General features: G+C 40.0%; 1 protein-coding gene across 1 annotated transcript in view; it reads left to right on the top strand.

Annotated features, from left to right (window-relative positions):
• The window catches only part of LOC105922498 (V-type proton ATPase subunit B, brain isoform), a 75,787-nt gene that overhangs the window by 35,974 nt on the left and 13,399 nt on the right, over window positions 1-26,414 (top strand). Inside the window, exons 4-9 of the mRNA XM_036130250.1 lie at window positions 884-977; window positions 1,544-1,621; window positions 3,822-3,961; window positions 7,657-7,758; window positions 13,492-13,589; window positions 13,677-13,800. Coding sequence (XP_035986143.1) covers window positions 884-977; window positions 1,544-1,621; window positions 3,822-3,961; window positions 7,657-7,758; window positions 13,492-13,589; window positions 13,677-13,800 — 636 coding nt within the window. The remainder of the gene's footprint in view (window positions 1-883; window positions 978-1,543; window positions 1,622-3,821; window positions 3,962-7,656; window positions 7,759-13,491; window positions 13,590-13,676; window positions 13,801-26,414) is intronic.

A 26,414-nucleotide genomic window follows, 5' to 3' on the forward strand; every position in this document is an offset into this window, starting at 1 on the left:
TGTTTTCAGAAACTCTACAACCTCAGCGTCCATCTTACTTTGAGGTTTGGTCAGCTAATGGATGATCTCCTTTGAAACATAGTTTTAAGCAAAGTTGCTCCGCTATGTTTTTAATAATTTGCATCTGACCGCACCAGAAACTCTCCCTTCTTATATTGGCATCATGTTCGGCTGGGGTTGGTGGAGCTACATTATAACCAAATACATTGAAAAACATATAACTTTCCCATTGGACTCATCTCTAACGTGTTTCCTGACCGCACCACATAATCATTTATTGATTGAATACCTTTAAAATTTTTGAAAACCTTGCAATAGAAAACATAATGGCAAATGATGCACCATGAAAAAAAAAAAAAAAAAGCTATTTGATTTGATTATTAAAGGATAATACAGTGCTGTTTATTTAGAACTTTCTTCCACTTCTGTTGCAGGTAAGTAATTATTGTTAGTTTCTTTTCCCGCAGGCAGCAGAAACTGCTTTGGTTAATTTGGGTTCAATGTTTGCAGCATCAAAACAAAAAACTCAAACAAACCTGAAGCCTTATTTATTATATATTTAAATGTTTGTCAATTTAAATTTATATCACTTAGTAAAATATTTAAATTAAAAAAACAGACAGTAGATATATTGAAAGAGCTCTGTTTATTATTCATGATACAACTCCTGCAAGTTATTCTGCTTAAGATATAACCTTTTTATACATTTAGTTTTATTCAACTGTGAAATAAGAGTATGCATTTTAAAGTAATTTCTGTAAAGATTACTCATAACAACATGACAGAGATCTGACTATTAGTCACACTTAACTGCTGCAGTAGTTTAGTGTGCAGTTTAGAGAAGGTTTCAACTGCTTTGCACTGTGTTTGTGTGTTGGCTCAGGTGTTTGAGGGGACATCAGGCATCGATGCCAAGAAGACGGCCTGCGAATTCACTGGTGACATCCTGCGTACCCCAGTGTCAGAAGACATGTTAGGTACGATTATCATAGTTTCTTCAAATTCAGTCTCTAAACCTCAGATAAAATTTAGACTCTATTTTAGAAGGATGGTTCCTTTTTTATTTATCTATGGACAACTCTGCTATTATAGGCCTTTTTTTTTATTGCACCTCCTCTGTACTAATTTATTTGAATCATCTAATTCCTTGGTAAACAGAACCAGATATGCGCTGAATCAAAGCCTTTATTTGTATTCCTGAATGTCTCAATCAATGTGATTATCTCAGTGCACCGCAAGGTTAAATACATTTGAGTGCAAACAGAAAGTAAATCTGGTTTTGTTTTTCAAGTGTCATTAATCATGTCCCTGAATTTATAAATAATTATTTGTTCTTGTTACTTGTGAGCGCGACAAGAGCCAACAAACCCGTACTTATAGTATCTCTGAAGAGTTTGATAGAAAGCAGAATAGATTAAACATCTTGTGGACCCATCTGATAAATGTCATTTTATTGCTGTTAGTAATGAATTACTCTGGCGGACATTTATCCAATTAAAAATGCGATTAATTCTTGACTGAAAAAAGTAAACCTTGCTTTCAGGACGCGTGTTTAATGGCTCAGGGAAACCCATCGACCGTGGACCCAGTGTTCTGGCTGAAGACTACCTGGACATCATGGGTACAACCTGTTTAACATTCTGTCTGTGTGTTTTTAATTATATCTGGTTCAGTAATGCATAATTAATTGCATGAAGGTGGACTCTAGTTTTTGACCATTTTTTGAAAAATAAATGGTCTGGACAATACATTGCATTTGCATTGTACTCGCAATAAAAAAACCCCACAATATCCAAATAACAGAGGTATGCAATTTTTGTCTACATAAAGATTAATGTATAAGAAACGTCCTTTAGGTGTTGGTAATATGTTTAAAGTGGGTTTGCCTACACATGGAAGGAAAGAGAGTTGCAGTAGTGAGATAATGTAATTGCATTACTTGTTTTAGAGTTTCCAGTTCCCATTTCCAGTAGCACAGGCAAGCTCTGTGTGTACAATCTATAGACATGGCTGCATTGAACTCGGATCGCTTTATGCGCAGCCGCAAGCGCAGATTGCTCCGTATGTTTGTGAACATGTTGTCTGTCTTCTGACACAGTTTCAAGTGGATTAGGTCGTTAAGGACCGAGAGGGATCATTCCAACCGAAAAAAGTGATTTCCTTTTCCCAGGGAGAGTGGCTCTCATGATTCAATATAATTCAATTTTATTTATATAGCGCCAATTCATGAAACATGTCATCTCAAGGCACTTTACAAAGTCAAATTCAATCATATTATACAGATTGGGTCAGATTATACAGATTGGTCAAAAATTTTCCTATATAAGGGAACCAGTTGATTGCATCAAAGTCCCGACAAGCAGCATTCACTCCTGGAGAAGCGTAGAGCCACAGGAAGAGTTGTCTGCATTGTCCATGGCTTTACAGCAATCCCTCATACTGAGCAAGCATGAAGTGACAGTGGAAAGAAAAACTTCTCATTAACGGGAAGGAAAACCTCCAGCAGAACCAGGCTCAGTATGATGTCAGCACATAGAATTGTTGGTGACCAAATTGTTGACCTGACGGAGTTCACATGCACTGAGGGAAAGAGCTCACAGCAGCACTCGCCACTCTCTCAATACAGACTCCAGAACGATTAGTACTTTCACGGGAAATGACATATACTTACGAAAGTTGCTAGATTTTTTGCTAGTCGCTTTTTGGGTCTCAAATGTCGCTAAATATAGCAAGAAATTCATTAAATTGGTAGCAGTGAGCAGGTGCTTCCTCAGAATAGAAGTATTCCCACTGCTGGCCTTGCACTTCTCATCACAGATATTGCAGCGAGCCGAATCTGCTGCGCATTTTGAAAAGTGGAGCATGTTCACTTTCTTCACTGAACCAGCAGCTACTGACGTCATCACGGTCTTATGCTTGCAATCTTTGTTTATGTTTGGCATGGAAAATCACCCACTCTTCCACTCCCTCAGTGTCACAGTGGTGTGTTCATGTACCGAAACATACCATTTGATTTTATGTGAATCAGTACCCGGTAGTGCCGGCGGGATTTGGGCAGTACCTACAAAAGTACAGAATTTGGTACCCACCCCTAATTTCATGGGAGTACGTCTAAGCCTGGTGGAGGGCAATGCTGAGGCTCACTAGGGTACCACTAGTGAGTGGCAACGGCAGGCAAGTCATGAAGAGGCGCAAAGGCAGCACAACTGTGCTCCTGCGGTCGCGACAAATGCCGGAGCGACGCTGAGCTGCGAGGGCTGCATATTGCCCACCCCCTCTTCACATAATGAACTAAGTTTCTGAAAAAAAGTGTACATACTGAAATAATTTCTTCATTAAATTCTAATTTATTGAGTTGAACCTGTGGGTGCAGCAAGACTCAGAATCAGATCCTCGCCTCAGATATTGAGGTACCGTCTCCATGGGGGTGAAGTTGGATAGGGTGGTCTGTGAAATCGTTAACAGTTAACTGTTAACAATAGAAAAATGAAATGTTTTCTATGTGCATTTATATGTAAAAAAGGAAATTGATTTCTTGAACTAGTTATAGTAGTTGCTCAGTTAACAAGCATTTTTGGTAGCAAAATAGATTTTTTATGTTTTTTATCTTTTATTTATTTTTTATTATCTGTTTAAAAACACTCATGACAAGACACCAGTGTACGTGTAAAATAATTAAATTAAATTAATTAAACTTAGCTGACAGCTTTCCTAACCATAATGTATCCTACATAGATGTTATACTTGACCTTCATTAAGTATGAGTAGGCCATCTACGCAAATATAGCATTATCTGTAAGTGTGTTTGTGTTCTATTGCAGGTCAGCCCATTAATCCTCAGTGCCGTATCTACCCCGAAGAGATGATTCAGACGGGTATCTCCGCCATCGATGGCATGAACAGCATTGCCAGAGGGCAGAAGATCCCCATTTTCTCTGCTGCTGGACTGCCCCATAATGAGGTGAGACCTGCAGACTACTTTTATTCAGATTCATGGTTTTCTTTCCATCTAGTTATTTGAAAAGTTAATTCTGTCTGGAATACATTAATAAATGTAGTCATTCAAAAGATTCATAGAAACCTTTAAAGGCTTTTCACTGGCAATATGTCTGAGGGTTTCAGTTACAAAAGGGTACATAATCATACAGTGTGTCACAATTTTCTAAATAAATATATTTCTAAAAATGCATTTGAGAGGAAAGTCTCCCTAGATATTTGGAACAACCTATTCAGTCCACAGAAATCAAATAATAGAAATATATAAATTATATGTAATAGATTACTTGGTAAAAGGTATCGGAATCAAGAAGGAGGTGCAGAATGGAATGAAAAATCATGACACTGGCTAAAATCTGTCAGTAAATAGCAAACCTGCCACTTAGAGCAAGCGAATATCAGCTGGTTCAGTCCCAACCAATGGCATATAACAGCCATTCTCAAACCTTTTGGTTGAAGTTTCAAATGAGGTTTCTGGTTAAGTTCACAACAATATGGGGTGAGCAAATCCCTAAAATGAAAAGGGGAGAGTTTAGTTTAATCTGTTACTCCAACAGTTTTTTTCCCCCCCATGCAAAACCCTCAACATACACAAGACTAAACACGTGGGATTGCCTTGCTCCAATATCCTAGCATGTCGGTATTCCCTGTGGACAACTGACCACATAGCCTGTTGACTGTGACATTTAGTCAATCAGCAAGCGAGTTAAGGGAAACCCCAACTGAAAAAAAAAATCAGCTCACCTCTATTTCATAGGGCAGCAAACGTAGATCCCCCCCCCCATTAACACCGTCTCCACTCGTTTAACAAATGTCTTTTCTTTTTATGTTTATTCTGTTAAAATCAGTCCACAAACTATCCCCATTATTCTTCGTCATTGTCCATGTTTATTTACTCTGAACTCTTGTTTGATCTTGAGAGGTTTCGCAAGATTTCCCGTCTGACATCTGAATGAGCTGTTCGCATGTGGTGTGTTGTGCTTGCTGTCTGAACTAGGGTGACCAAACGTCCGTATTTCCCGGGACATGTCCGTATTTCACGTCCTGTCCCGGGCGTCCCGGTTTTTTTTTTATAAAGTGAGTAAATGTCCTGTTTTTTAAATGACCTTCATTGGTACGTCACGCCGCGTCAGTTTTGGCAGCCCTGTTATTAATCAGAAGATAGAGTCCTCCCTCGTGCTTGTCGGCCGCGCTTGTCTCTCCCTCCCCCCCCCCCCCCCCCCCCCCCAGTCGGCCGCGTTTGCCTTACAACCACCCCCCCCCCCTCCCCGCTCGGCCGCGTTTGCCTTACAACCCCCCCCCCCCCCCCGCTCCGAGGTGTCCTGGTTTTCCCAAATGAAAATATGGTCACCCTAGTCTGAACGGACATCACACACTCTACGGGCAAACCTGTTTTATCAACAATTTTTTATCATTACATGTGGTGTCTGAGTTTTTTTGTTTGTTTGTTTTTTTAATGAGGAGGCGCCACTTTCAAATCTTGCTGGCTCTCCAACATTACCAACTATAGCTTTAAAGGAGCAATAAGCCAAATTTCATTATTTTAGATAAAAATAATTAAAAAAATAGTAATGTTAGGAATCTTTGAGATGGACTATTGTGTGATGTCACACCACATCTCTTTGTTGTTCCCCAGTCTCTTGTGTGCATGTGCACGTGTGTATGCAGGTCCATGAGAACAGCTGCCACTCAGGGCTTAGCCCATCCCTGCTCTAAAATGTCACCGTCAGAGCATCGGAGTGCTTTAGCAACATGGCAGAGAGCACCCCTAGCAGGTCAAAATGCTCTCTTGCTAACAGCATTATAAAGTTATGAGTTACTTAAGTCTTCACTTGAAATGTTCCTCTGAAAGATGATGCTGTTTTACTGTGTTTTTATCCTTTACAAATATGCGCATTGGATGCGACGAGTGAGAAGGGTAGGGGAAAGGAGTGGCATGTCATACATCTTATTTTGGTCTACAGACAGTGCTCAAACCCCATCTAGTGGTGAAATATTGCTTATTGCTCCTACTTTTGAACTTTTGAAGAAGTTCTTCTTAACATCTGTCCAAAACAAAAAAGTGGCCAAAACGTTATTTAAAGAAAAGTGTAAAGTTTGTGAAGAGTCCTTAAAAGACATTTTGTTACATTGGAATAGGACCATGCAATAGTAAACTTTGACTTTTTGACTTTTCGCAGTGCAGTCAGTTAGGTTATTTTACTTATTATTTGTGTTTATTTGTTTCTTACTAAAAACAAATATGTTTAACTACTTTAGTAATAACTTGCTGTTTTGGACAAGTTTAGAGAACATAACTTTATTCAAACACTGATTCATTAAGTTGTAGTTGAGAGTACATTTATTATAATAATATAATAATAATTGATTTGAGGTTTGATTAGAAATGCACAGATAAAGTGTCACAGTTCTTGCTTCTAAACAGCTGGGAAACATGTGAACAAGTCCAGGAATAAAATTGTTAAAAGGCCTTTGATAATAAGCTGATCCTTGGTTTGTTAATGCAATCATTACTTCTGCCTTTAGGCCTAAACTTGACCCAAACTCTGTCTTCTGGACTTCATATCTCTCCATTTCCACTTTCAGTGTCTGCTTTTTTTTCCTGAAACTATCAAAGTGGGGAAAACAACCCAAACTCTCTGATGTGCCTAAGTTTGGATAAACAGAAGTTAGTTCACATTAGGGATGGAAACACATAATTGGCTTACGATTAATGATTAATTAGAATAAAGTTTGTTCCATCTGATTAACTGATGATGTCCACTTAGGCGCATGGTGGACGCATCATGACGCAGTCTAAACAGAGTGCAGTTTGGAATTATTTTACACTGTGTAATAACAACAAGGATGCAAAATGCTCTTTATGCAGTTCTGTTTTCAAATATAAACACTCAACAAGTTCTTTAAGTTGTCAGCTTTAATAGCTCCTATTCAGCTGGACTGCCTGGTGGAGTGGAATCAGTTTCTCGGCCACATGTCACTGAGGTGCTCAGAAGGCGAGGACAGGGAAGTGGAGAGCATTACACAAAAAATGGTGACATGATAGAAAAAGACATTAGGCCAAAAGCGCTGTTGATGGTGATGGCTTTTGTGGGAATTATGAGGTTTTCATACATTTTATTCTCTTCACCTTATCTGTTTATATTCAGTAACCTAATAGGTTCCTGTTTTGTTATATTTTATAAATATGTCCAAGTTTATTAATGTGTGAGAAAACTACTATTTTTGTTTATTCATTATTTGATACAGGTAACACGATAAACTGTTATAATTTTATGATCTGCCTCTTCATATTGTAAAAATAATTAGCCCTTAAAAACTAGGGTTTTTAAGAAAAACCCACTTATCAATTGAGTTAGTCGATCGATAAGATCAATCAACTTTAGATTAACTCATTAATCAATATCTTGCATCCCTAGTTCAAAATTGGTTCAATTCATATTTATGCTATTGTTGTCTTTTTTTCCACATACGTTATTTATTTATTCTGAGAACTGTTGCTCTGTGGCCTGTTATTAATGTTTAATGCAGAACACTTGGAGAGAAACTTAGTGTTTTATAAACACAACCAGAAATCTATCTGAGAGAATGTAATTTAGTGTAGCAATCAATTAAATAAATTTAGATGGAACATGTCAACATGTTTCCTTGTCCTTTCAGATTGCTGCTCAGATCTGTCGCCAGGCTGGCCTTGTGCAGAAGTCAAAGGACGTAACGGACTACAGTGCTGAGAACTTTGCTATTGTCTTTGCAGCCATGGGGGTAAGTAGACAAATGACACACTCAACTTTACAGTTTTATAACTAGTTACAAGCCCACCCCCACCCATATCCCGTCCCCTATTCCTAAAGTCTGCCCAAATTTGTGCGGCTAATCTCTCTCTTAATCCTGAGCTGACACCTTGCCCGCTTTCTCAAGCTCTACTCTTTTATTCATTAAGGGATTTAACCTTTAAGTTAATCTTTTTTCTTCTGCACTTGTGAGCATATTCTCCAGCCATGTAGACAAGTTCCTTATTCAATAGTCTTTTCACACCGACAGCCTGGCAAGATCAGTTTTCTGCCTCTCAGCTGCTCCTTCTGGCTGCAGTAATGCCTCCATTGTGACAGCTTGACCCACTCCAAACACATACATGTGCACAAACATTTGTGTCTATAGCTAAACACTGATCTGTCCTTCTGCCTTTTTTTTAATTTTTTTTTATTTAATCAGGACAGTGCACATTAATGAACAATCATATACTCTTGTACAGATTGTAAACGAGCCAGATTATAGCATAGATGCTAATTTACATCTGTCGTCCTGAGGCAGGAACAATAAAAAAACAACACAAGATCACAAAATACAATATCAGTCAAAATACATAGACATACGTTCAAACAATGACATTACAAAAAAATAAAATTAGTGAGTGCATGACTGAGAACTTTTAAGAAACTGTTTAAGGTGCTTTTTAAATGTGCAGTAAGTGGGACATTCCCTAATGTTTGTTGGGAGGCTGTTCCAGTAGAGACCCCATCTGACTGATAGAACAGTTTGTCCAAACGTTGTTCTTCTGTGGGGGATCTCTAGGTCTCCTCTGGAAGAGGCTCTAGTGCAGATACGTCTGCCAGGTCTAATGTAGGTAGAAAGTGGAGGTGGGGCTAATCCATGTAGAACTTTGTAAATTAAACAACTATCGCTGAGATTACCCTGGCAGTAGAATGTGAAGAGGCACATAGATGTGCATTTTGAAAATAAAATTATGCACTACATCTGTTTCTTCATTTTGTATGTTTGATGGCTCGTTGTTTTTCTTGTCTTTTAGTTTTGGTAATTCACAATGTATCTTTGTAATAGTATATTTCTTTCAGTGTCAAGTCAACCAAATAATCTTACTGTTATCATTAAATTTGGACTCATTTTAAGACAAATATAGTAGACTTTGTATGAAAAAAATAGTTATGTTAACATATCATTATTAATCATCCATCCACCAATGTCTGTACCCCTTGCTAGGATGCCAGGTTGGTCCTATCTAGGTTATTGGGCAAGAGGTAGGTAGGTTACACCATGGACAGGTCGCCCATCCATCACTGGGCAAGACAATCACACAGGCCTAAAAAATCCATGCATGCAGTACAACACTCACTCCTAAGCGCAATTTAGATAGACCATTTAACTTAGCATCCATATTCTTTGAATGTGGGAGGAAGCTGGAATACCTGGAAAGAACCCATGGCTTTCTTATCCAGCAGAGCTAACAACTGCACCAAAATCCAGCCCATTCTTAATCATGTCAGCATTAATCATCTGTTTTATCATGTTTCAGCTAACATTTATTAGTAAAAATATACATGTTAAGTATTCAATTTCTATTTAATGTGAATGCAAGATATTTAAAATAACATACATGTAATCAGTAAGCCTTACCTCTTTAACTCAGGAAATAAAGCTGTAGCAATTTTTAATTACATCTCCTTTCAGTTATGTAAACGGGAAAATCATTACCTTACCGCATCCAGTGGTTTACAAAACAAATGAGAAAATGTAGGTTTGACATTCAGAAGATGTGGGTTTCTGTTGAAGCCATTCTTTAAGGCTTTAAATAAGAAAAGTTTGTTTTTATATCAGATGAGGTGCTTCATAGTTAAACAAGAAAATAATACAACAAAATAATAGATTTTTCAAATTGGGTATATTTTGATTCATATTTTAGGTTTTAAAATTTCAAAATCCAAAAGTGTTTGGTGTTATACATTAATATAATTTTAACATGAAATATTTTGAGACATTGCTTTAAGTTAAATCTTTCTGCAGCTCAGTGTTTTCTGTAATCTGATCTACAATTAATAGGGTGCATACATCAGGAATTCAGCTTTACTGGTCTTACTGATCAGAAGTACTTAACACAATATCACTTTTCAAATTAACTAAAAACAGAAAGGTCTAAAAACAGACACTGTAGTGTTCTGGCATAATTTTTCCTAGTTCTATCCCTCACCACAACACTTTCTATTTACAGGATAGTTTAAAGGAGAAGTCCGGTCAAAATCAGAATTCAAACTGCTGAAAGTACTTTAAATATAAAACTACTACATACTGTGCAAAAAATTATACGTTTTTTTAATTATGAATAATTTTTATTTAATCATGTTTATGTGGAGGAATCCATCTTGGTCAAGAATAGTACTGTCACCTCCCATTTTTTGACGTCACTCGGCGGACCCGCAGTTGAGCAAGTTTCAACGCTCTGTTTGTCACAGCGCACTATTTTCCAAGATGGCGACGACTGGTGCTCTGTACGAAGCAGAGAGTGATGAAGTACTAAGTGACAGTGATGGGAGCTCCGTGGAGCTATCATCATCTGATAGCGATATGGATTTTTTTAGAAGAGTTTCTTGACAGAAACCGGACTTTTGACGGAATCCAGCGTACCTATTTCCAGTGCAAACTCAGTCGGGTCCTACAGTATATATGTATACACGTGTGTGTGTGTGTGTGTGTGTGTGTGTGTGTGTGTGTGTGTGTGTGTGTGTGTGTGTGTGTGTGTGTGTGTGTGTGTGTGTGTGTGTGTGTGTGTGTGTGTGTGTGTGTGCTCCGCCGCAGCACGGCTTTGCCGGCGCTGCAGCGGAGCGCACACAACCACACACACACACACACAGCGGAGGAGAGATCGCGCTGAAGTGACTTAAGTAAATAGGGCAGGTGGTCATTATTGTATAAATATTAAAATTAGGGCTGGGCAAGTTAACGCGTTAATTTCGCGTTAATTCATTAGACTATTAACGGCGATATTTATTTTATCGCGCATTAACGCTAGTTGCTCACATGCTTTCAGTCAGTGTCAGTCAGCAGGCACGCTGACTGCAGCGCGCTGTCACGGCAGCACTCTCGCTCCCCCTCCCCTCTCGTACATGGCTCAGCGGCGCCAGCCAATCAGCACGCAGGCTCAGCCTGGCCCGCCCACTCAGCTCTCACACAAACTTAATACACAAACAGCTGAGAGAGACCACAGCAGCGAAAAAACATGAACAGGGGAAGTAGCACCGTTTGGCTTTATTTTAATACCGTAAATGAAATCAAGCTGTATGTTTTGTAAAAAGCCGGTTCATTTCAGTGGAAACACAACAAATTTATCTAAGCACGTGAAAAAACATGAAAACGTCGAGCCACAGAAACGGAGAGAGGAGACGAAACTTCTCTCACTGCCCCGACAGACCAGACCCACAGACGTCTCTGACTGAGGCGTTTCAGTCCTCCAGGGAACATCCAGGTAGATCAGTGGATGGATGGATGGATGTTACTGGAGCCCACACATAACATGTAATTCAGACCTTGAAAGAACCCAGTACATATATTAAAAAGTGTTATTTAAGATAAGATAACATTAGCTAATCCTTTTTTTATCCCACGACGGGGAAATTCATAGGATTAAAGCAACAGGCAGGTGCACACAACACAGACAAAATTACATAAGGATTGAAATATATAAGAGGTGGATTAGCGAAAAAACACTGAACATAACATTATTATTATTATTATTATTATTATTATTATTATTATTATTATTATTATTATTAAATTGTAATAATAAAATAAAAACCACAAAACCCAAAAGGTCAACAGTTTCATGATACATCAAGCTTAGGGACTGGCTAATATACAGCAGGTCAAAAAAGGCCATATTTTGGCTGCAGTGCTTGCTGTTCTCTTATGAAGAAAAGATCAACTAGTGCACTAAATTCAATAGATGGGTTGAAAATATCCAGTATAAAATAAGTGCTACAAATGTTACAACACTTTTGTTCATATGGCAGCAGAACATTAAAATAAAAGTGCTCTTTACACTACTTTTGAATTCATTCTTGGAGTTTGTAAATACAATGCGATTAATCGCGATTAATCGCGATTAATCAGGGCGATTAATCGCGATTAAATATTTTAATCGTTGCCCAGCCCTAATTAAAATATAAAAGCGTTCCAGCACATGCTGGGGCGGAGGGATACCACATCACATGTGGTATCCCTCCGCCCCTCTGCTCGGTGACCATCCCTGCAAATTCTAAATAAAAAATTCTAAAATAAAAAATAACTTACAGAAAATCCTCGCTCTCATGTCATGTTCAAAACATTCTTCTTCAAAATGGTTGCTGCATATGACGTGTTTTCTCTCTGGCCAGAAGTTAGATGGCAAATCCGCTCTCTTCAAGTTGGCAATCCAGCAACGAGCCAGGTGGCTCATGAATCGGGAAGTTGAAATAAGCAATGTTTTTTCTACTTTTACCAGTTGTGTTGGAACATCCGATGGCCATGCACGTGGGCATTGTAGCTCTTGGGAATGTCAGCGGTGAAGTCATCTGGAAATCCGAAAAAATTATTGATGATCGCAGCTATGTAGAACGGCTCCTATTGACTTTGCATGGAAAGCGGAGAGAAATGCTGTCGCAGCTTCCGCTTTTCCACGCCCCAGGATGTGATGTCAAACGCCCCTTACTGCCCAATATGTGCAGTAATGTCAGCCCCCATACACAGTGATTCAGACGACAATTTATGTTTTTATTTTCTTATTGATTAAAGATAAGTTCATTAAATAACCACAAACGTATTAGTTTTAGTTATAGCTAATGATACCCTGATTTTTCCTTGTTGACCGGACTTCCCCTTTAACTCATTGTTTTGACAGTATCTGCTTTCAAGTTTAATTTTATTTAATTATCCTTCATTGTTTATTTATGCTTTAAGCACACAATGATATTTCATGGAATTCAACATTTGGGTTTCCCCGCAACGTTCCTTACCGGTGCCAAAAATCCTTAAGTTATTCCATAAGCCTTTGCCTGACATGACATATAAGCACAGCCTCCTCACGGAAACCAACGAAAATGTTCGGAGAGAAGGGAGTGCACACTTTGTAGTTCATTTTCAGAAGGCTGTAACCCCAGATTGGACTAAAATCATCCATATGTGTTTCCGTCACATAATGAAGTCAGAGTTAAGGCTCCTTTCCTACCCAGAACAGAGTTCTCACTGTTAACCCCGTGAAACGTTACAGAACGGGAGCTAGGAACAGGGACTAGAAGGTATTATTAACAGTATTCAGATGGAACCAGGCTCTTCCACACTGAAGAGGTGTAATTTGTGGAAAACCTATTTTTTTATTTTCTCACTGAAGTGTCTTTTATCTAACTTGATCTCCTTTTTTAGCTTGTCTCTAGTATGCTTATATATTGGTGGAGGTCTCCACTGGTGGTGGAGGAAAACTCCTTTTTTTTTTTTTGTTGCGACGCAGCTGCCTCAAAAGTGAAAAAAACGTTTATTTTTATTTATTTTTTTTTAAAAGAATTAATAAAAAAAAAAAAAAACTCCATGTTATGTAAAGGTCCTCTTAATACTAGAGAAAATTAGCCTTTTAAGCAAATGACGATTAATTGCTTTTGAGCAATTAATCATTTGTAGATCAATAAGATCATGGTCAAACGAAAAAGTCTAAATCTTGTGGTGTGTATATCTCAGGTCAACATGGAAACAGCTCGCTTCTTTAAATCGGACTTTGAGGAAAACGGCTCTATGGACAATGTCTGCCTTTTCCTTAATCTTGCAAACGACCCCACGTAAGATACACATGGAAATTGTTTAAACTTTTTTTTTCCTGCTGCTTTCATTGAATTGTTTACAGTAAAATGTCTTTTTCTGAACAGAATTGAGCGCATAATTACACCCCGCCTGGCACTGACCACAGCAGAGTACCTGGCTTACCAATGTGAGAAGCATGTTCTGGTCATCCTCACTGACATGAGCTCCTACGCTGAGGCCCTGAGAGAGGTAAGAGAAGAATTTCCATTTTTTTCAAATTAACATTTGACCGTTGAAACGTTTGTGTTTTTTAGAGAGGAAAATAAAATGACAACATGCAATTATCATGTAGGTTAACATCTTCGGTTACTTCACTGGACATCTTCAGTAGCCTGTAGTATTCTGCAAGTTAGACCTGCTTGGGGAAAAAAAATCTTAATCGTGACAAGTCAGTATATTTATGAAGCCCCAGTTTAAGACAGATGTCATCTTAGGGCACTTTACAGAATCAATTCAATCAAATCATATAGGTTGGTCAAAAGTTTTCAATCTAAGGAAACCCAACAGATTGCATCTCATTGCAAGGCGCAGAGTGAAAAAATGAGACAAAAGAGAAACATTATAAATATAAGTATTTGTCATTTGTCAGGAATGTAGTAACAAACATGGATGCCAATAATTCCACCTAGAGTATGTGACTAAGTAGTTAGACCAAAGAGCACGACTATCTTATTTTCTAAATTTAATAGTGGAAAATTAAGACATCTGGGTCTTATGTCTTCAAAGCATGTGCGCTGTCTAGTTAACTTCTTTTCACCCGATCCACCCAGGTTTGGGTCAGGCAGACATGTATGCATTTTGAGCTATTTTTATATATGGGTGAAACACTGTGACATTTTTTTAACCACATGCCTTTCAAGAGGGGGCTTTAAAGTTTTTAAAACAAGTTGCAAAATACATTTTTCACAAGTACTTTTTGTTTTACAGTAATTTAAACAAACAAAAGGAGATTTGAAGGTCCATCCGACATCTCGGATTCTATCAGAAATTTGCAACAGCGTGCTGCCATTTGTTTTGTCCCACCCTCTCATGACTGGTATCGTTAGAAACTAGAGGCTTGTCACTACCCGATCTGTACCGGTAGCATGATCTGTTCCATTAGCTCATTTGCGCATGCGCGAACAGAAAACCTTCCGGTGGCAATATTTTGTTTTTCTTACTTTTTTATTCTTTTGTCTTTTTTCGGGCCGGGGGTTTCTTTTTTTATATCTTTGTATTTGCGTAAATATGGCATATTCTAAAAATGAAACAACAAAAATACATAGTTTTTAGTTTTTTTAATAGCAAAAAGGTTTGTTAACCTACTACTGAAAAATGGTAGTTTTCAGTTACTGTAGCTTTAACGACCAGGCTTTTTCAGTGTGCATACATAGAGCACAACAAGCTACACCACAGAGTGTCATGGTTCCAAGTTGCTTAGCCCACATACAGAGACACTCAGGAGACAAAAGCCAAGGTTTAGCAGTTTATTTATAAAAGAACTGAGCAAAGATTATGGGATCGATGGGAGATGACGGGATGTCAGGGTCTGACGAGTGCGGGAGACGATGGGACGTCAGGGTCCAAGGAGCGCGGGGTCAGACTCTAAGGACAAGAGGAAAACCGTTAGATCGGTCATAAATTCAAGAAGCAAATTTTCCGGCGCAAGCTCACCATGAACACGACGGGAATGCGCCAAAGGGATGGCGGCTTACGGGCTCTGCGGGACAGGGTCGCCAGGGGCGAATCGTCAGGGCACAGAGGAAGCATGTGGCTGGAAGGCCGGACGGTGGAGGGTGAGCAGGGTACGACAGACGAGGGCTCGGGGGGATCGCTGTTGGCTGGCTGGAGATCAGACGAGGAAGTATCGCCGGGATTAGTCGTAGGAAACACAGAGACCAAGGAGCACTGCGGAGTGGGATCTGGAGCGGCTTGAACCTGCAGCACAAGAGACGTGCGTTAGCGTAGGGAACAAAGAACATCTTTCGACGTTGGCCAAAGTCATACCACGAAGGTTAACATTCTGGAAGTGTTATGCTGGCAGCCGTCCGCTTAAATATCCCTGCCGAGGGCCGCGTAATGCCGGACACCTGCTGCTCCGCGCCTCCCCGCTCATCAGCAACCACCTCCAAATAGAGAGGGAGGAAAACGGCTGCTCCCTGACTGGGCGCAGCCTGCAGAACCCTGGCACAAAGGGTCAGTTGTCTTGGAGCGGAACCAACAGTGAGTATAAACAAAGTTTGTTGTTTTAGTTGTTTCATACCACTCTGTTTTATGTTATAGTGTTTGAGGGAATTTATGTTGACGTTTGAAACCAGACTCTCAAATTTGATCAAAAGTTAAAGTTGTTAATTTTCGGGGGTCGGTGTTATGGGCGGGGCTGAATGGACCTTGGAAGAGTCGGTCCAGTCAACTCCATCTAATTTTTATCTGACCAAACATGGAAGTAGACATGTATTACTTTTATAAAAAAAAGTGAAAGAGAAGTGTTAACACATTGTTGTTCAGTTAGTGGGTTAAAACAGAAAAAAAAGACAACTGCTCAAATAATACTGAATAAAATAATAAAGTAGTTTTAAGATATTCACTGTAATATTATACTCCTTTTTAAGAATGGAGAATTGCTGTTTTTATTTTATTTTATTAAAGAGTACCACTCATGCAGAGTGCCTCAAGGCTCCATGCTTGGCCTCTTCCTCTTCTCTCTTTACCCCGTCCCTTTGGAGTCAGTTATAAGAAACCAGTGTTTAGCATTCTTTTTTAGGCAGAAGACAGTCAGACTTTTATGACACTAAAAAGAAAAATAGTTGCTCTAAAAACAAACTTCACAAAAGTTTATGTTGCTTGGGTGCATTGATGTCTCTAACATCAGTGTTGCCCTTAAAGTCAGTATCTGACACTGACTGCTACAGACCTGAGTGTAAGACTAGAGAATAACGTAATCTTAATTTAGATGCACAGTTAAAATCTGTGGTCCGGTCCACCTTTTTCAAACTGAGACAGCTGACTAAAGATTTTTATCTATGTTTTAATTGCAACTTGTTTAGATTACTGCACAGCACATTACTCTGGGCTTAACAAAATTCTTGTGGCTTGACTGCAGCTGGTCCAAAATGCTGCTGCTCTTCTTTTACCTGCTACCAGAAAATGAGAGCACATTTCTCCAGTTTTAGCAGCAATTAATTGGCTACTGGTTCACATTCGGATTGATTTTAAAATTATTTTATTTGTTTTTAAATGTTTTCATGGCTTTGCTTTCCAGGATCTGTCAGACCTGCGTTATAAGCACGCTCCTCTCATTTGCTCAGGTCTGCAGATAACTTTTTATTAATTAGTCATTCGTAAAACAAAGAATGCAAAGAAACTGCACTTTCTCTGTCATTGCACAAAACTCTGGATTCAAGTAGCCTTACATTTTAGGCAGGCCATTTCACTTTGTGATTGTTCTCTTAACACAGTTTGAGATGTTAGCTTTTGACATTTTTATTGTTTGTTTTTGTGGGTCTGACTTTTATTTTGCATTTAGCTGGCTTTAACTTTTTATTCTGTTTTGAATTTCTCGTTTTTAGATTGTATAAATAATGTTGAGTTGACAATATTGATAGTTTTGAAAAAGGGGGAAATACAGTTGTTTTGCAAGCAGTTCTTCGAAAACAGCTCAACAACATAGCACAATCTGTTTTTACCTGACTTTAACAAGAAAATATTGTAGTTGATTATAAAAAGCACAATATGAATCATCAGATTCACATCCAGGCAAAGAAAGCACTACAGATTATCATTAATCTGCGGGTTTGTTTATCAATGTAGGTCTCATTGGTGAATGAGGCTGAAATTCATCAAGCCTATATAGTCCTACATTTTCCCCTCAGCTGCAAAACTTGAAGCACACAGGGGTTCAAGCTGCTGATGTTTACCTCTTTTCAGCTCCATGCACTTCTAGCCTGTTACAGTTTATAACCTTTGTCATCACCTTTCACAGCAACAGGTTTCTCATCTCAGTCTCCGCACTGACCAGAAAAATCTCCTCTATTGAGCAGGGCGCTCTAGTGCGTAATCATGCAAGCCGAAGGCTGAGCTTGAAGTTCTCTGAGCACGTTTTGTTTTTGGTCGGAGCGGGGTGGTAGGACAGATTAGTTTCTGCTTTGCTTTCAGCCCACTAATAGTCTTAAATGGGGAATCATATAGTAAATATGGCACCTTTTATGCATTGCAACCCCAGATTCTATCAGTACAAGCACAATTTTTCAAGACCTGCGCCTCCCAGGTTCCTCAGTGACTGTAGAAGTCACTGAGTAAGGTCTGATACCAGAATAATTTATACTTAATGATACCAGATTGAGGCAGCCGGATTTTCTCCCCCATTAGTGCGCTGCGCACAAGGAACAAACGGTGGGAAAAATGCATAAATAAAAACCGTAAAGGGCTCCTTTTGAGGAAAGAGGATGAATGAAGGGTCTGAGCTAAAGGCCACGATGTTACAAGTTCCTTAAAATTACCCTTAAAGGCATACTATGCAACATTTTTCAGTTAATTAATGTGTTCCATACCGTTTTGGATGATTAAATGAGTCATTTCAGGTCGAACAAAGGTTTTCTCGGCCGCCCTGGGGGTCTGTGTGGGAAATACCGCACTTGCAATTGCAAGAGCTCACGGCCCGCACACACAGAAGTCTCGCTTTACAGCGAGAACTCCATGTGTTTTTGCCCTGCCATTCACTATATGCACGCGCGAAAGCAACAACAAAGAACCGCGTGTTAACGTCAAAAAAACATGCAAGCATATCGAGTTTTATTATTATTATTATTTATTTATTTATTTATTTATTTATTTTATTTTTTTTTATGTTGGCGAGACGCTACCGCCAGCGGCGAAGCGGCGGCGGCTGCGGCTTGGCGAGGCGGCGGCCGCGGCTTGGCGAGGTGGTGGCGGTAGCATCTCGCCAACATAAAAAAAAATATATATAATAATAATAATAATAATTATTATAAAAAAAAAAATATATATATATATATATATATAATAAAACCGCAAGATAGCGCTGCGGGAAGCTTGATGTTTATACCTTCACTGTGTTAGTCATTGTTTGTACTGCCGTTTTTCCACTTTTCGTTGCGTTCGCCTGTCTGCTAAGCTCAAAACAACCGCGCCTGGCTTGACGGAGAAACCAGAACAGCTGAGCATCTTTATGACAGTGCACTTTTACTTTTGCCCTCTGGGGGGAGCCTCGCTGGAAAATCAACCCCGGTTGCATAGTATACCTTTAAAAGTGTGCACCTAAATTACATGTAACTTAATTATGCCCACCTGAATTCAAGCACAGGGTGATGCAGCAGCTCACGAAGCACTACTGGTTCTGTGTCGTTAAACAAGATAGCATGATACCAGTGGCGGCTGTTGGAAAAAAAATCTTGGTGGGGCTGGCTAACAGATTTCCCTGCCTAACTCAGTACATGCATTTAAATTAAAAGTTGGAAAATTACTACAATTCCACAATAAGCATTTAATTAATAAAAAGACATTGTTCACAAAGGATTATTTTGGTGTTTTTGTCTTATTAATCCTTTTAACAGACTCATGCCAGAGGGTTTGCATACATTGTACATGTACGTATATTATTACGAACCGAACGTTTACGTCTTGACTTAAATATCCTATTTTTTTATTTATATAATGATTTAAGTAGAAAATACTAGTGCAAAATTAAGTTGTATTTACCGGAGATGAAGTGTAGACTGCAAATTCTGTCGTGGTATGAGGGCTCCCACAGTCCATTGGGATTGTCTGCCTGCATCCTTTTTTATTGAAATTATCCATTTCTTTTTTCGTCCTTCCGTAAACGAAAGAAATGTACATCCGACAATTTGGAATGCCTCTGTGTGCAACCGGGAGCACAACAAGTTGTAGGCATTGTTTAGATTCCAAAAATAAACTAAAAGTACGCTCTAATTCACCCGTTTTTGGCACGGTGGTAAGCAAAAACGGTACTGTTTTCGCCTACCACCGTGACCCGGATGTAGCACGGATCTAGCTTGTGGCGTCACGCGTGAACTGGTCTATACACCTATCACTGTGTAGCAGGGGCAAAGACTCCAGGAGCCCCAAAGCCATTCATTTTGGTGATGCTGATTGGCCAAATATTTATACATTTTCCCTACCAAAGAATACGATTGGTTATTTTGCTACACTTGTGGGGCTACTTGAGTGACAGCCCCAAAAGTGTAGAAGGAGAGAAATGATACGTTCTGTTGGTGGAAATGCACTGTTAAATGAGTCAATTGGTAGAGTCAATTAGTAGAAGTGTTTTAATAATTCTTATTACATGTAGCCACGTACTATTAAGTAAAAACTGACATTAATAATACTTTTAAAATCTCTATATATTTTAACTTTTCCCTTCCACATCTAGGGAGGGCAGCGCCCGAGCGCCCCCTATGGGCCAGCCGCCACTGCATGATACACAGCTACTAACTCTCCTATTGACTTTAATTAAGATATTTTGCTATGGGTGGAAGGACATTAAACTTAGTTCACATTTTGAAAGCTGACCGCTGATAAAATCCCCTGGTTTTAAGGCAGGGGTGTCAAACTCATTTTGGTTTAGGGGCCGCATACAGCTTAATCTGATCTCAAGAGGGCCACACGAGTAAACTCATTGCAAGATTAAATAGAACTAATAAAAGTGGACTTGTTATATATATTATATTGACTTTTGAATTTCACTTTTACACAATATATTATGAATAACCTCAGCGTTTTTAAGAAAAGTATGTGCAGTTTTAACAATACATTTACTTGTGCATTATGCATAAGAACTGATCACAGTGATTGTACAATGTTGAAAAACATTTATTCACATTTTTTGGAACTTAAAAACACTGTCCTCCATGACAAAATACATAAAAATTATTTAAAATCAATTTTCCACATCTGAAGCTCAGTGCTACCATCTGCTGACAGCGCCTCTCGTGGACAATATAGGAACTGCAGATTTTCAATTAAACGAAGTACATGTTTTTTTCAATAATTGTTTTATCATTCTCTTCCTTTCTCTTTCTTTCACCTTTTCTTTTTTTATTCTTGTTCTTCCTTTCCTTTCCTACTTTCCCATTGTAGTGTCCATATCATTTGAGATATTCCCCGCATGAATCATAATAAAACTATTCACATTCATAAATCAAGTGGAGCACTATGGCAAAAGCAGTACTGCTCCACTTGTAAAAGTCAAATCTGATGAGCTCTTTTTGGCATTGAGACAACAATTCTTATTACCACATTGCCAGACATGACACTGGGGGAAAAAACAAACAAAAAAAACAATTTATTTTTTTATTTTTATTTTTTTTGAATAATGATAATGCATTTAGCCACCGAGCCGGACTAAATTGTTCGGCGGGCCACAACCGGCCCGCGGGCCGTATGTTTGACACTCCTGCTCTAAGGCAAGGGAGGGGCGAGGATCAATAACAGCATTGAGGCACTAAAACACGGCGCATGTAGTTACAAAATGCAGAATTAATAAAAATGAAACTAATAAACAGACTAAGTGGCGTTTTAGACTGCATCTGGTTAGCAGAACTGCTTTCTGATCCAGCGTGCAGCCATGGCTGGTTCTGAATGAAGGCTTTATCTAGCAGCCACTCTCCCCCCCTGCCTCCTGCATATGCAGTACCGGAACGTACCAGCTTACTTTCACCACTGGTTAAGACCAACATTATTCATAACTCTGATCGCTCTTTTTCTGCAGCAGGAATAATTACTTCTTTCACTGCCACAAGCTGTGAAAGAAGCTGAAACAGCTCCACAGAAGGCGGGTTTTAGACTGAGCTCTGGACGGACAGTTCTGTGAACGGATCATCCGCAGCCCAGATGGGCTTTGTTTATTTTTAGGCGTGAGAAATGCCATGTGAAGTCAGTGAAATGCGTGTGTCCACACGGTCAGTGCTGACAGTATGAGAGCTCTGTTTAAAACTGTGCTAACAATGGTAACGCTAATCGCGAAGCTAACTGCTAGCATGAGGCCGGATGTTAGGATGCTAAGGCTAATTTAGTTGACTGTTAAGCTTCATATGTGTTGTCTTGGTGAATGTGCACATTATTGCTGCACTTTGTATTCTGATTGTTTCTTGTGAGTGCATTCGTATTTACTGGAATTGAAAGACTGTTATAGGTAGTTTATGTATTTAAAATGCAATACATTGTATATTTCATGCAACAGACTGGCGACATGTCCAGGGTGTACCCTGCCTCTCGCCCAGTGAACGCTGGAGATAGGCACCAGCTAACCCCGCGACCCCATGTGGGATTAAGCGGGTCAGAAAATGGATAGATAAATGAGACGATTCAGTAAAGCGACGTCAATCACTTCTGCTGGGTCTCTCATTTTGTTCGCCATCTGTCAGTCAGGACAGAATACCTGTTCTTAATTGCCCAGCAAACTTGCCTGACCTTAACCCCATAGAAAATCTGTAGGGTATTGTGAAGAGGAAGATGTGATACACCAGACCTAACAATGCAGAAGAGCTGTGGGCCACTATCAGAGAAACCTGGGCTCCCATAACATCGAAGCAGTGCCACAGACTGAACGACTCCATGCTACGCTGTATTTTTGTAGTAATCCAGGGAAAAGGAGCCCAACTAAGAATTGAGTGCTGTACATGCTCATACTTTTAATGTTCATACTTTTCAGTTGGCTAACATTTCTGGAAATCCCTCTTTTGTATTGGTCTTAAAATCAAATTTTCTGATACTGAATTTGGGTTTTTCATCTGTTGTCAGTTATAATCATCAAAATTCAAATAAATAAACACTTGAAATATATCAGTCTGTGTGTAATGAATAAATATAATATACAAGTTTAAATTTTTTAATGAAATTACTGAAAACAATCTACTTTTTCATGATATTCTAATTATATGACCAGCACCTGTATAGCTGAGTATCACTAGTATGCTAAAATAATTTTAAGGAATGTAAGCATAGTAAATAGAATTGGCTCAAACACTGAACTCTGTGGTACTCCATAGAATTCTGGAGAGTTGAAGTTTATCATGTGGTGGAAATAAATCCATTTATATTCGATCAAACATCAAACATTCTTCAGTCTGTCAAGTAATTCCCTCCGAATACCCGCCCAATTTAGCAATCATATTAGGACAATAGATGAAAGGGTGATTTGAGCTCTGGCACTCTGAAACAGCAAACTCTGCACGCATGAAATACATTTGTGACAGTTTCTCTTCAAATTATAATATATTAACAGAAATAATTCAGCTTCAAGTCAAACGCATTTCAATCAACTCTTTAACGTGTCTGTGTTTCTTTGTCCACATATAAGACGCACCAGATTATAAGGCGCATTACATATTCTTTCCTAGTGTATAATGTAACTCTGCCCCTCTGGTCGGGTGACCAGATCCCCCCGTTTTGGATGACCTGTCCCCAGCAAAAGCTGTCCCTGGAAATGTCCCTTATTATAGTGTATCATGATGGAGTAAAATAAAGTTTAGCGCAACAATTTACCCGGTCTTGCCGCTGTCCCGATGTAGTAGAGCTTTGCCTAACGCACTTTCCCTGCCACGTCCCCATTGCAGTTCAGACAAAGACAACCACCAGACAGAGATTCTGTGCTTAACAAAATCAGAGACATCCCCAGTTTTCCTTTGAGAAATCAAAATTGCTCACCTTAAGGAAGAAATACACAGGCCGCGTAATGTAAGCAGCATGGCTTACGGATGTGTTTTTTAAAGTGTAAATTTACACCAGATGCGGCAAAGTACGCTCCACAGCTGATTCTGTTGAGAGAAGAACATTCGTTATGGGTAAGTAATTAAAGAAAGACAAATTACCAGTAATATATGGGAATGACATTAAATTACCAGTAATATATCATGTGTTTTGATCACCTAAATGTCAGTGTCTTGACCATATCTGATATGAAATTGCGTATTTTAGTTTGTTGTCACAACTACATCATCAATGGCACTTTATTTTCGATAGCTCTTTTTTTGGGATACTTTTGGAGGTGAACTTTGACACAGGATGTTGTTTTCCCGTTTATTCTATGCCAAACAGGAGCGTATACGCGTCTGAAATTAAAACTTCAATCTAATTTAGCTGTCACACTACTCTACTCATCCTGCTGTCCACTGTAACGTTTTTGGTTTTTAACAGACACGGTCACGTGGTGGCTTTAAGCCGCACCTACATTTTGCGCCCTGCTGCTATTAAGTAGTGTGAGAAAGACTTCCGTACGGCTTCGAAGCGATTCTGGTCCACTATCCGGCATCTCAGGAGGGAAGCAGTGCGGTACCAACACTGTTTATAGTGGGGGTGGTGTGCTGCTGACCTCAACTCGGGACGTCGTGCGTCGGTGGGCGGAATACTTCGAAGACCTCCTAAATCCCACCAACACGTCTTCCATTGCGGAAGCAGAGCCTGCACTCTAAAGAATAATGTAATGGGTTTACTTAAAAAGGTATGTTTACTTTTTGCATGGATCTTTTTAAAGGTATACTATGCAACCGGGGTTGATTTTCCAGCGAGGCTCCCCCAGAGGGCGAAAGTAAAAGTGCACTGTCGTAAATATGCTCAGCTGTTCTACTGGTTTCTCCGTCAAGCCAGGCGCAGTTGTTTTGAGCTTAGCAGACAGGCGAACGCAACGAATCACCATGTCTACTAACACAGTGAAAGTATGAACATGCACACAGAGAGAGAGAAACCATTCCAATGCAGTGTTTCTCCTAGGAATTTGCTTACCGGATGAGCAGAGCGGGGGGGGGAGACAAGCTTAGCGCGATGGAGCGGGGGGGAGACAAGCTTTGCGCGCATATGGAGTTTTTTTTTTTTTTTGTTTTTTTTTTTGGAATGTTGGCCAGGCGGTAGCGTGAGGGAAACCCTACAATGTTACTTACAATCGCATCAGCAGAAACGCGAGGTCCGCGTCAGCCTTGCAGCCTTCTTTTTCTTTTAGTTCTCGCCATTCTGAAAAAGCTTGCCCGATGTTCACCCGTGTAGGACTCTTCTCTCTGTCCAGAGCCATTTTCCTATTTCTTGCCTGCTCCGACATGGGCTTTCGCTGTTTTCCGGTGAGAGTTGGACTCCGCCAAGGTTGCCCTTTGTCACCGATTCTGTTCATAACTTTTATGGACAGAATTTCTAGGCGCAGCCAAGGTGTTGAGGGGATCCGTTTTGGTGGCCTTAGGATTGCGTCTCTGCTATTCGCGGATGACGTGGTCCTATTGGCTTCATCAGGGCGTGATCTACAGCTCTCACTAGAGCGGTTTGCAGCCGATTGCGAAGCGGCCGGGATGAAAATCAGTGCCTCCAAATCCGAGACCATGGTCTTGAACGAGAAAAGGGTAGAGTGCCTCCTCCGGGTTGGGGAGGATGTGCTGCCCCTAGTGGAGGAGTTCAAGTATCTTGGGGTCTTGTTCACGAATGAGGGGAAGATGCGGGCGCTGTACCGATCTGTCGTGGTGAAGAGAGAGCTGAGCCAAAAGGCGGTACCGGTCGATCTACGTTCCTACCCTCATCTATGGTCACGAGCTTTGGGTCATGACCGAAAGAATGAGATCCCGGATACAAGCGGCAGAAATGAGTTTTCTCCGTAGTGTGTCTGTGCTCTCTCTCTTAGAGATAGGGTGCGGAGCTCAGTCATCCAGGGAGGACTCAGAGTAGAGCCGCTGCTCCTCCACATCGAGAGGAGCCAGTTGAGGTGGCTCGGGCATCTGGTTAGGATGCCTCCTGGACGCCTCCCTGGTGAGGTGTTCCGGGCACGTCCCACCGGGAGAAAGCCCAGGGTAAGACCCAGGACATGCTGAAGGGACTATGTCTCTCTGTTGGCCTGGGAACGCCTTGGGATTCCCCCGGAGGAGCTGACCCAAGTGTCCGGGAAGAGGGACGTCTGGGCCTCCCTACTGAAGCAGCTACCCCCGCGACCCGACCCCGGATAAGTGGAAGAAAACGGACGGACAGAGAAAGGGTGAAAAATGGTGGAATGAAAACATACATCAGGCTCTTATCACTCTTGTCTCTCTCACCAGAACACCAGAAACTAAGATTCTGGTGTTCGGTCAATGTAATCTCCTACTTGGGCATGACTGTGTGATTGGTCCCCTGTCCTCCTGTTGTCCATTTGGGAAAAATATGTGTGATAGTTGATCTTCGGTTTAAATTTGAAAAGCATATTAGTGCTGTTATCGAAGCCATTTTTTTCCAGCTGGGGAAGTTCAAGTCTTATCTTCCTCTGTTTGATTTTGAGAGGGCTATCCACACATTTATTACATTGCGTTAAGATTATTGTAATTTATTGTATCTAGGGTTGCAGCGATTGCAGAGTGTACAAAATGCTGCAGCCTGTCTTCTGGCAAAAACAAGGAGACATGAATCTATTACTCCCATTTTGCACTCCCTTTAGTGGCTACCTGTTGTCTTTTGGGTGAAATTTAACGTTTTATTGATTGTTATTAAGTTTCTAAACTCGATCTTACTTAGCTGAGTTCTAGCAGCCCTACACTCCGCTCAGAGCCCTGAGGTCAGCTGACCAGCTTTGGTTGGCTGTCCCTAAAGCCAGGTTAAAGACCAGAGGTGACAGAGCCTTTTCTGTTGTAGCACCAACACTGTGGAACAGTCTCCCTATGTCTGTTAAGCTCTCTCAGTCAGTAGGTCAGTTTAAGTCCAGACTGAAAACACATCTATTTTCTCTGGCCTTCAACACCAGTACTAGTATGGAAAATTTGAGTTCTGGGGAAATGTAAAGTCAAACTGAAATTAAGTGTGTCTCGGTTTTTATTTGTATTAGGTTTTAGAATTTCATTGTAAAT

This window comes from Fundulus heteroclitus, unplaced genomic scaffold (assembly GCF_011125445.2).
Source record: "Fundulus heteroclitus isolate FHET01 unplaced genomic scaffold, MU-UCD_Fhet_4.1 scaffold_314, whole genome shotgun sequence".
In the NCBI taxonomy this organism is placed as follows: Eukaryota; Metazoa; Chordata; class Actinopteri; order Cyprinodontiformes; family Fundulidae; genus Fundulus; species Fundulus heteroclitus.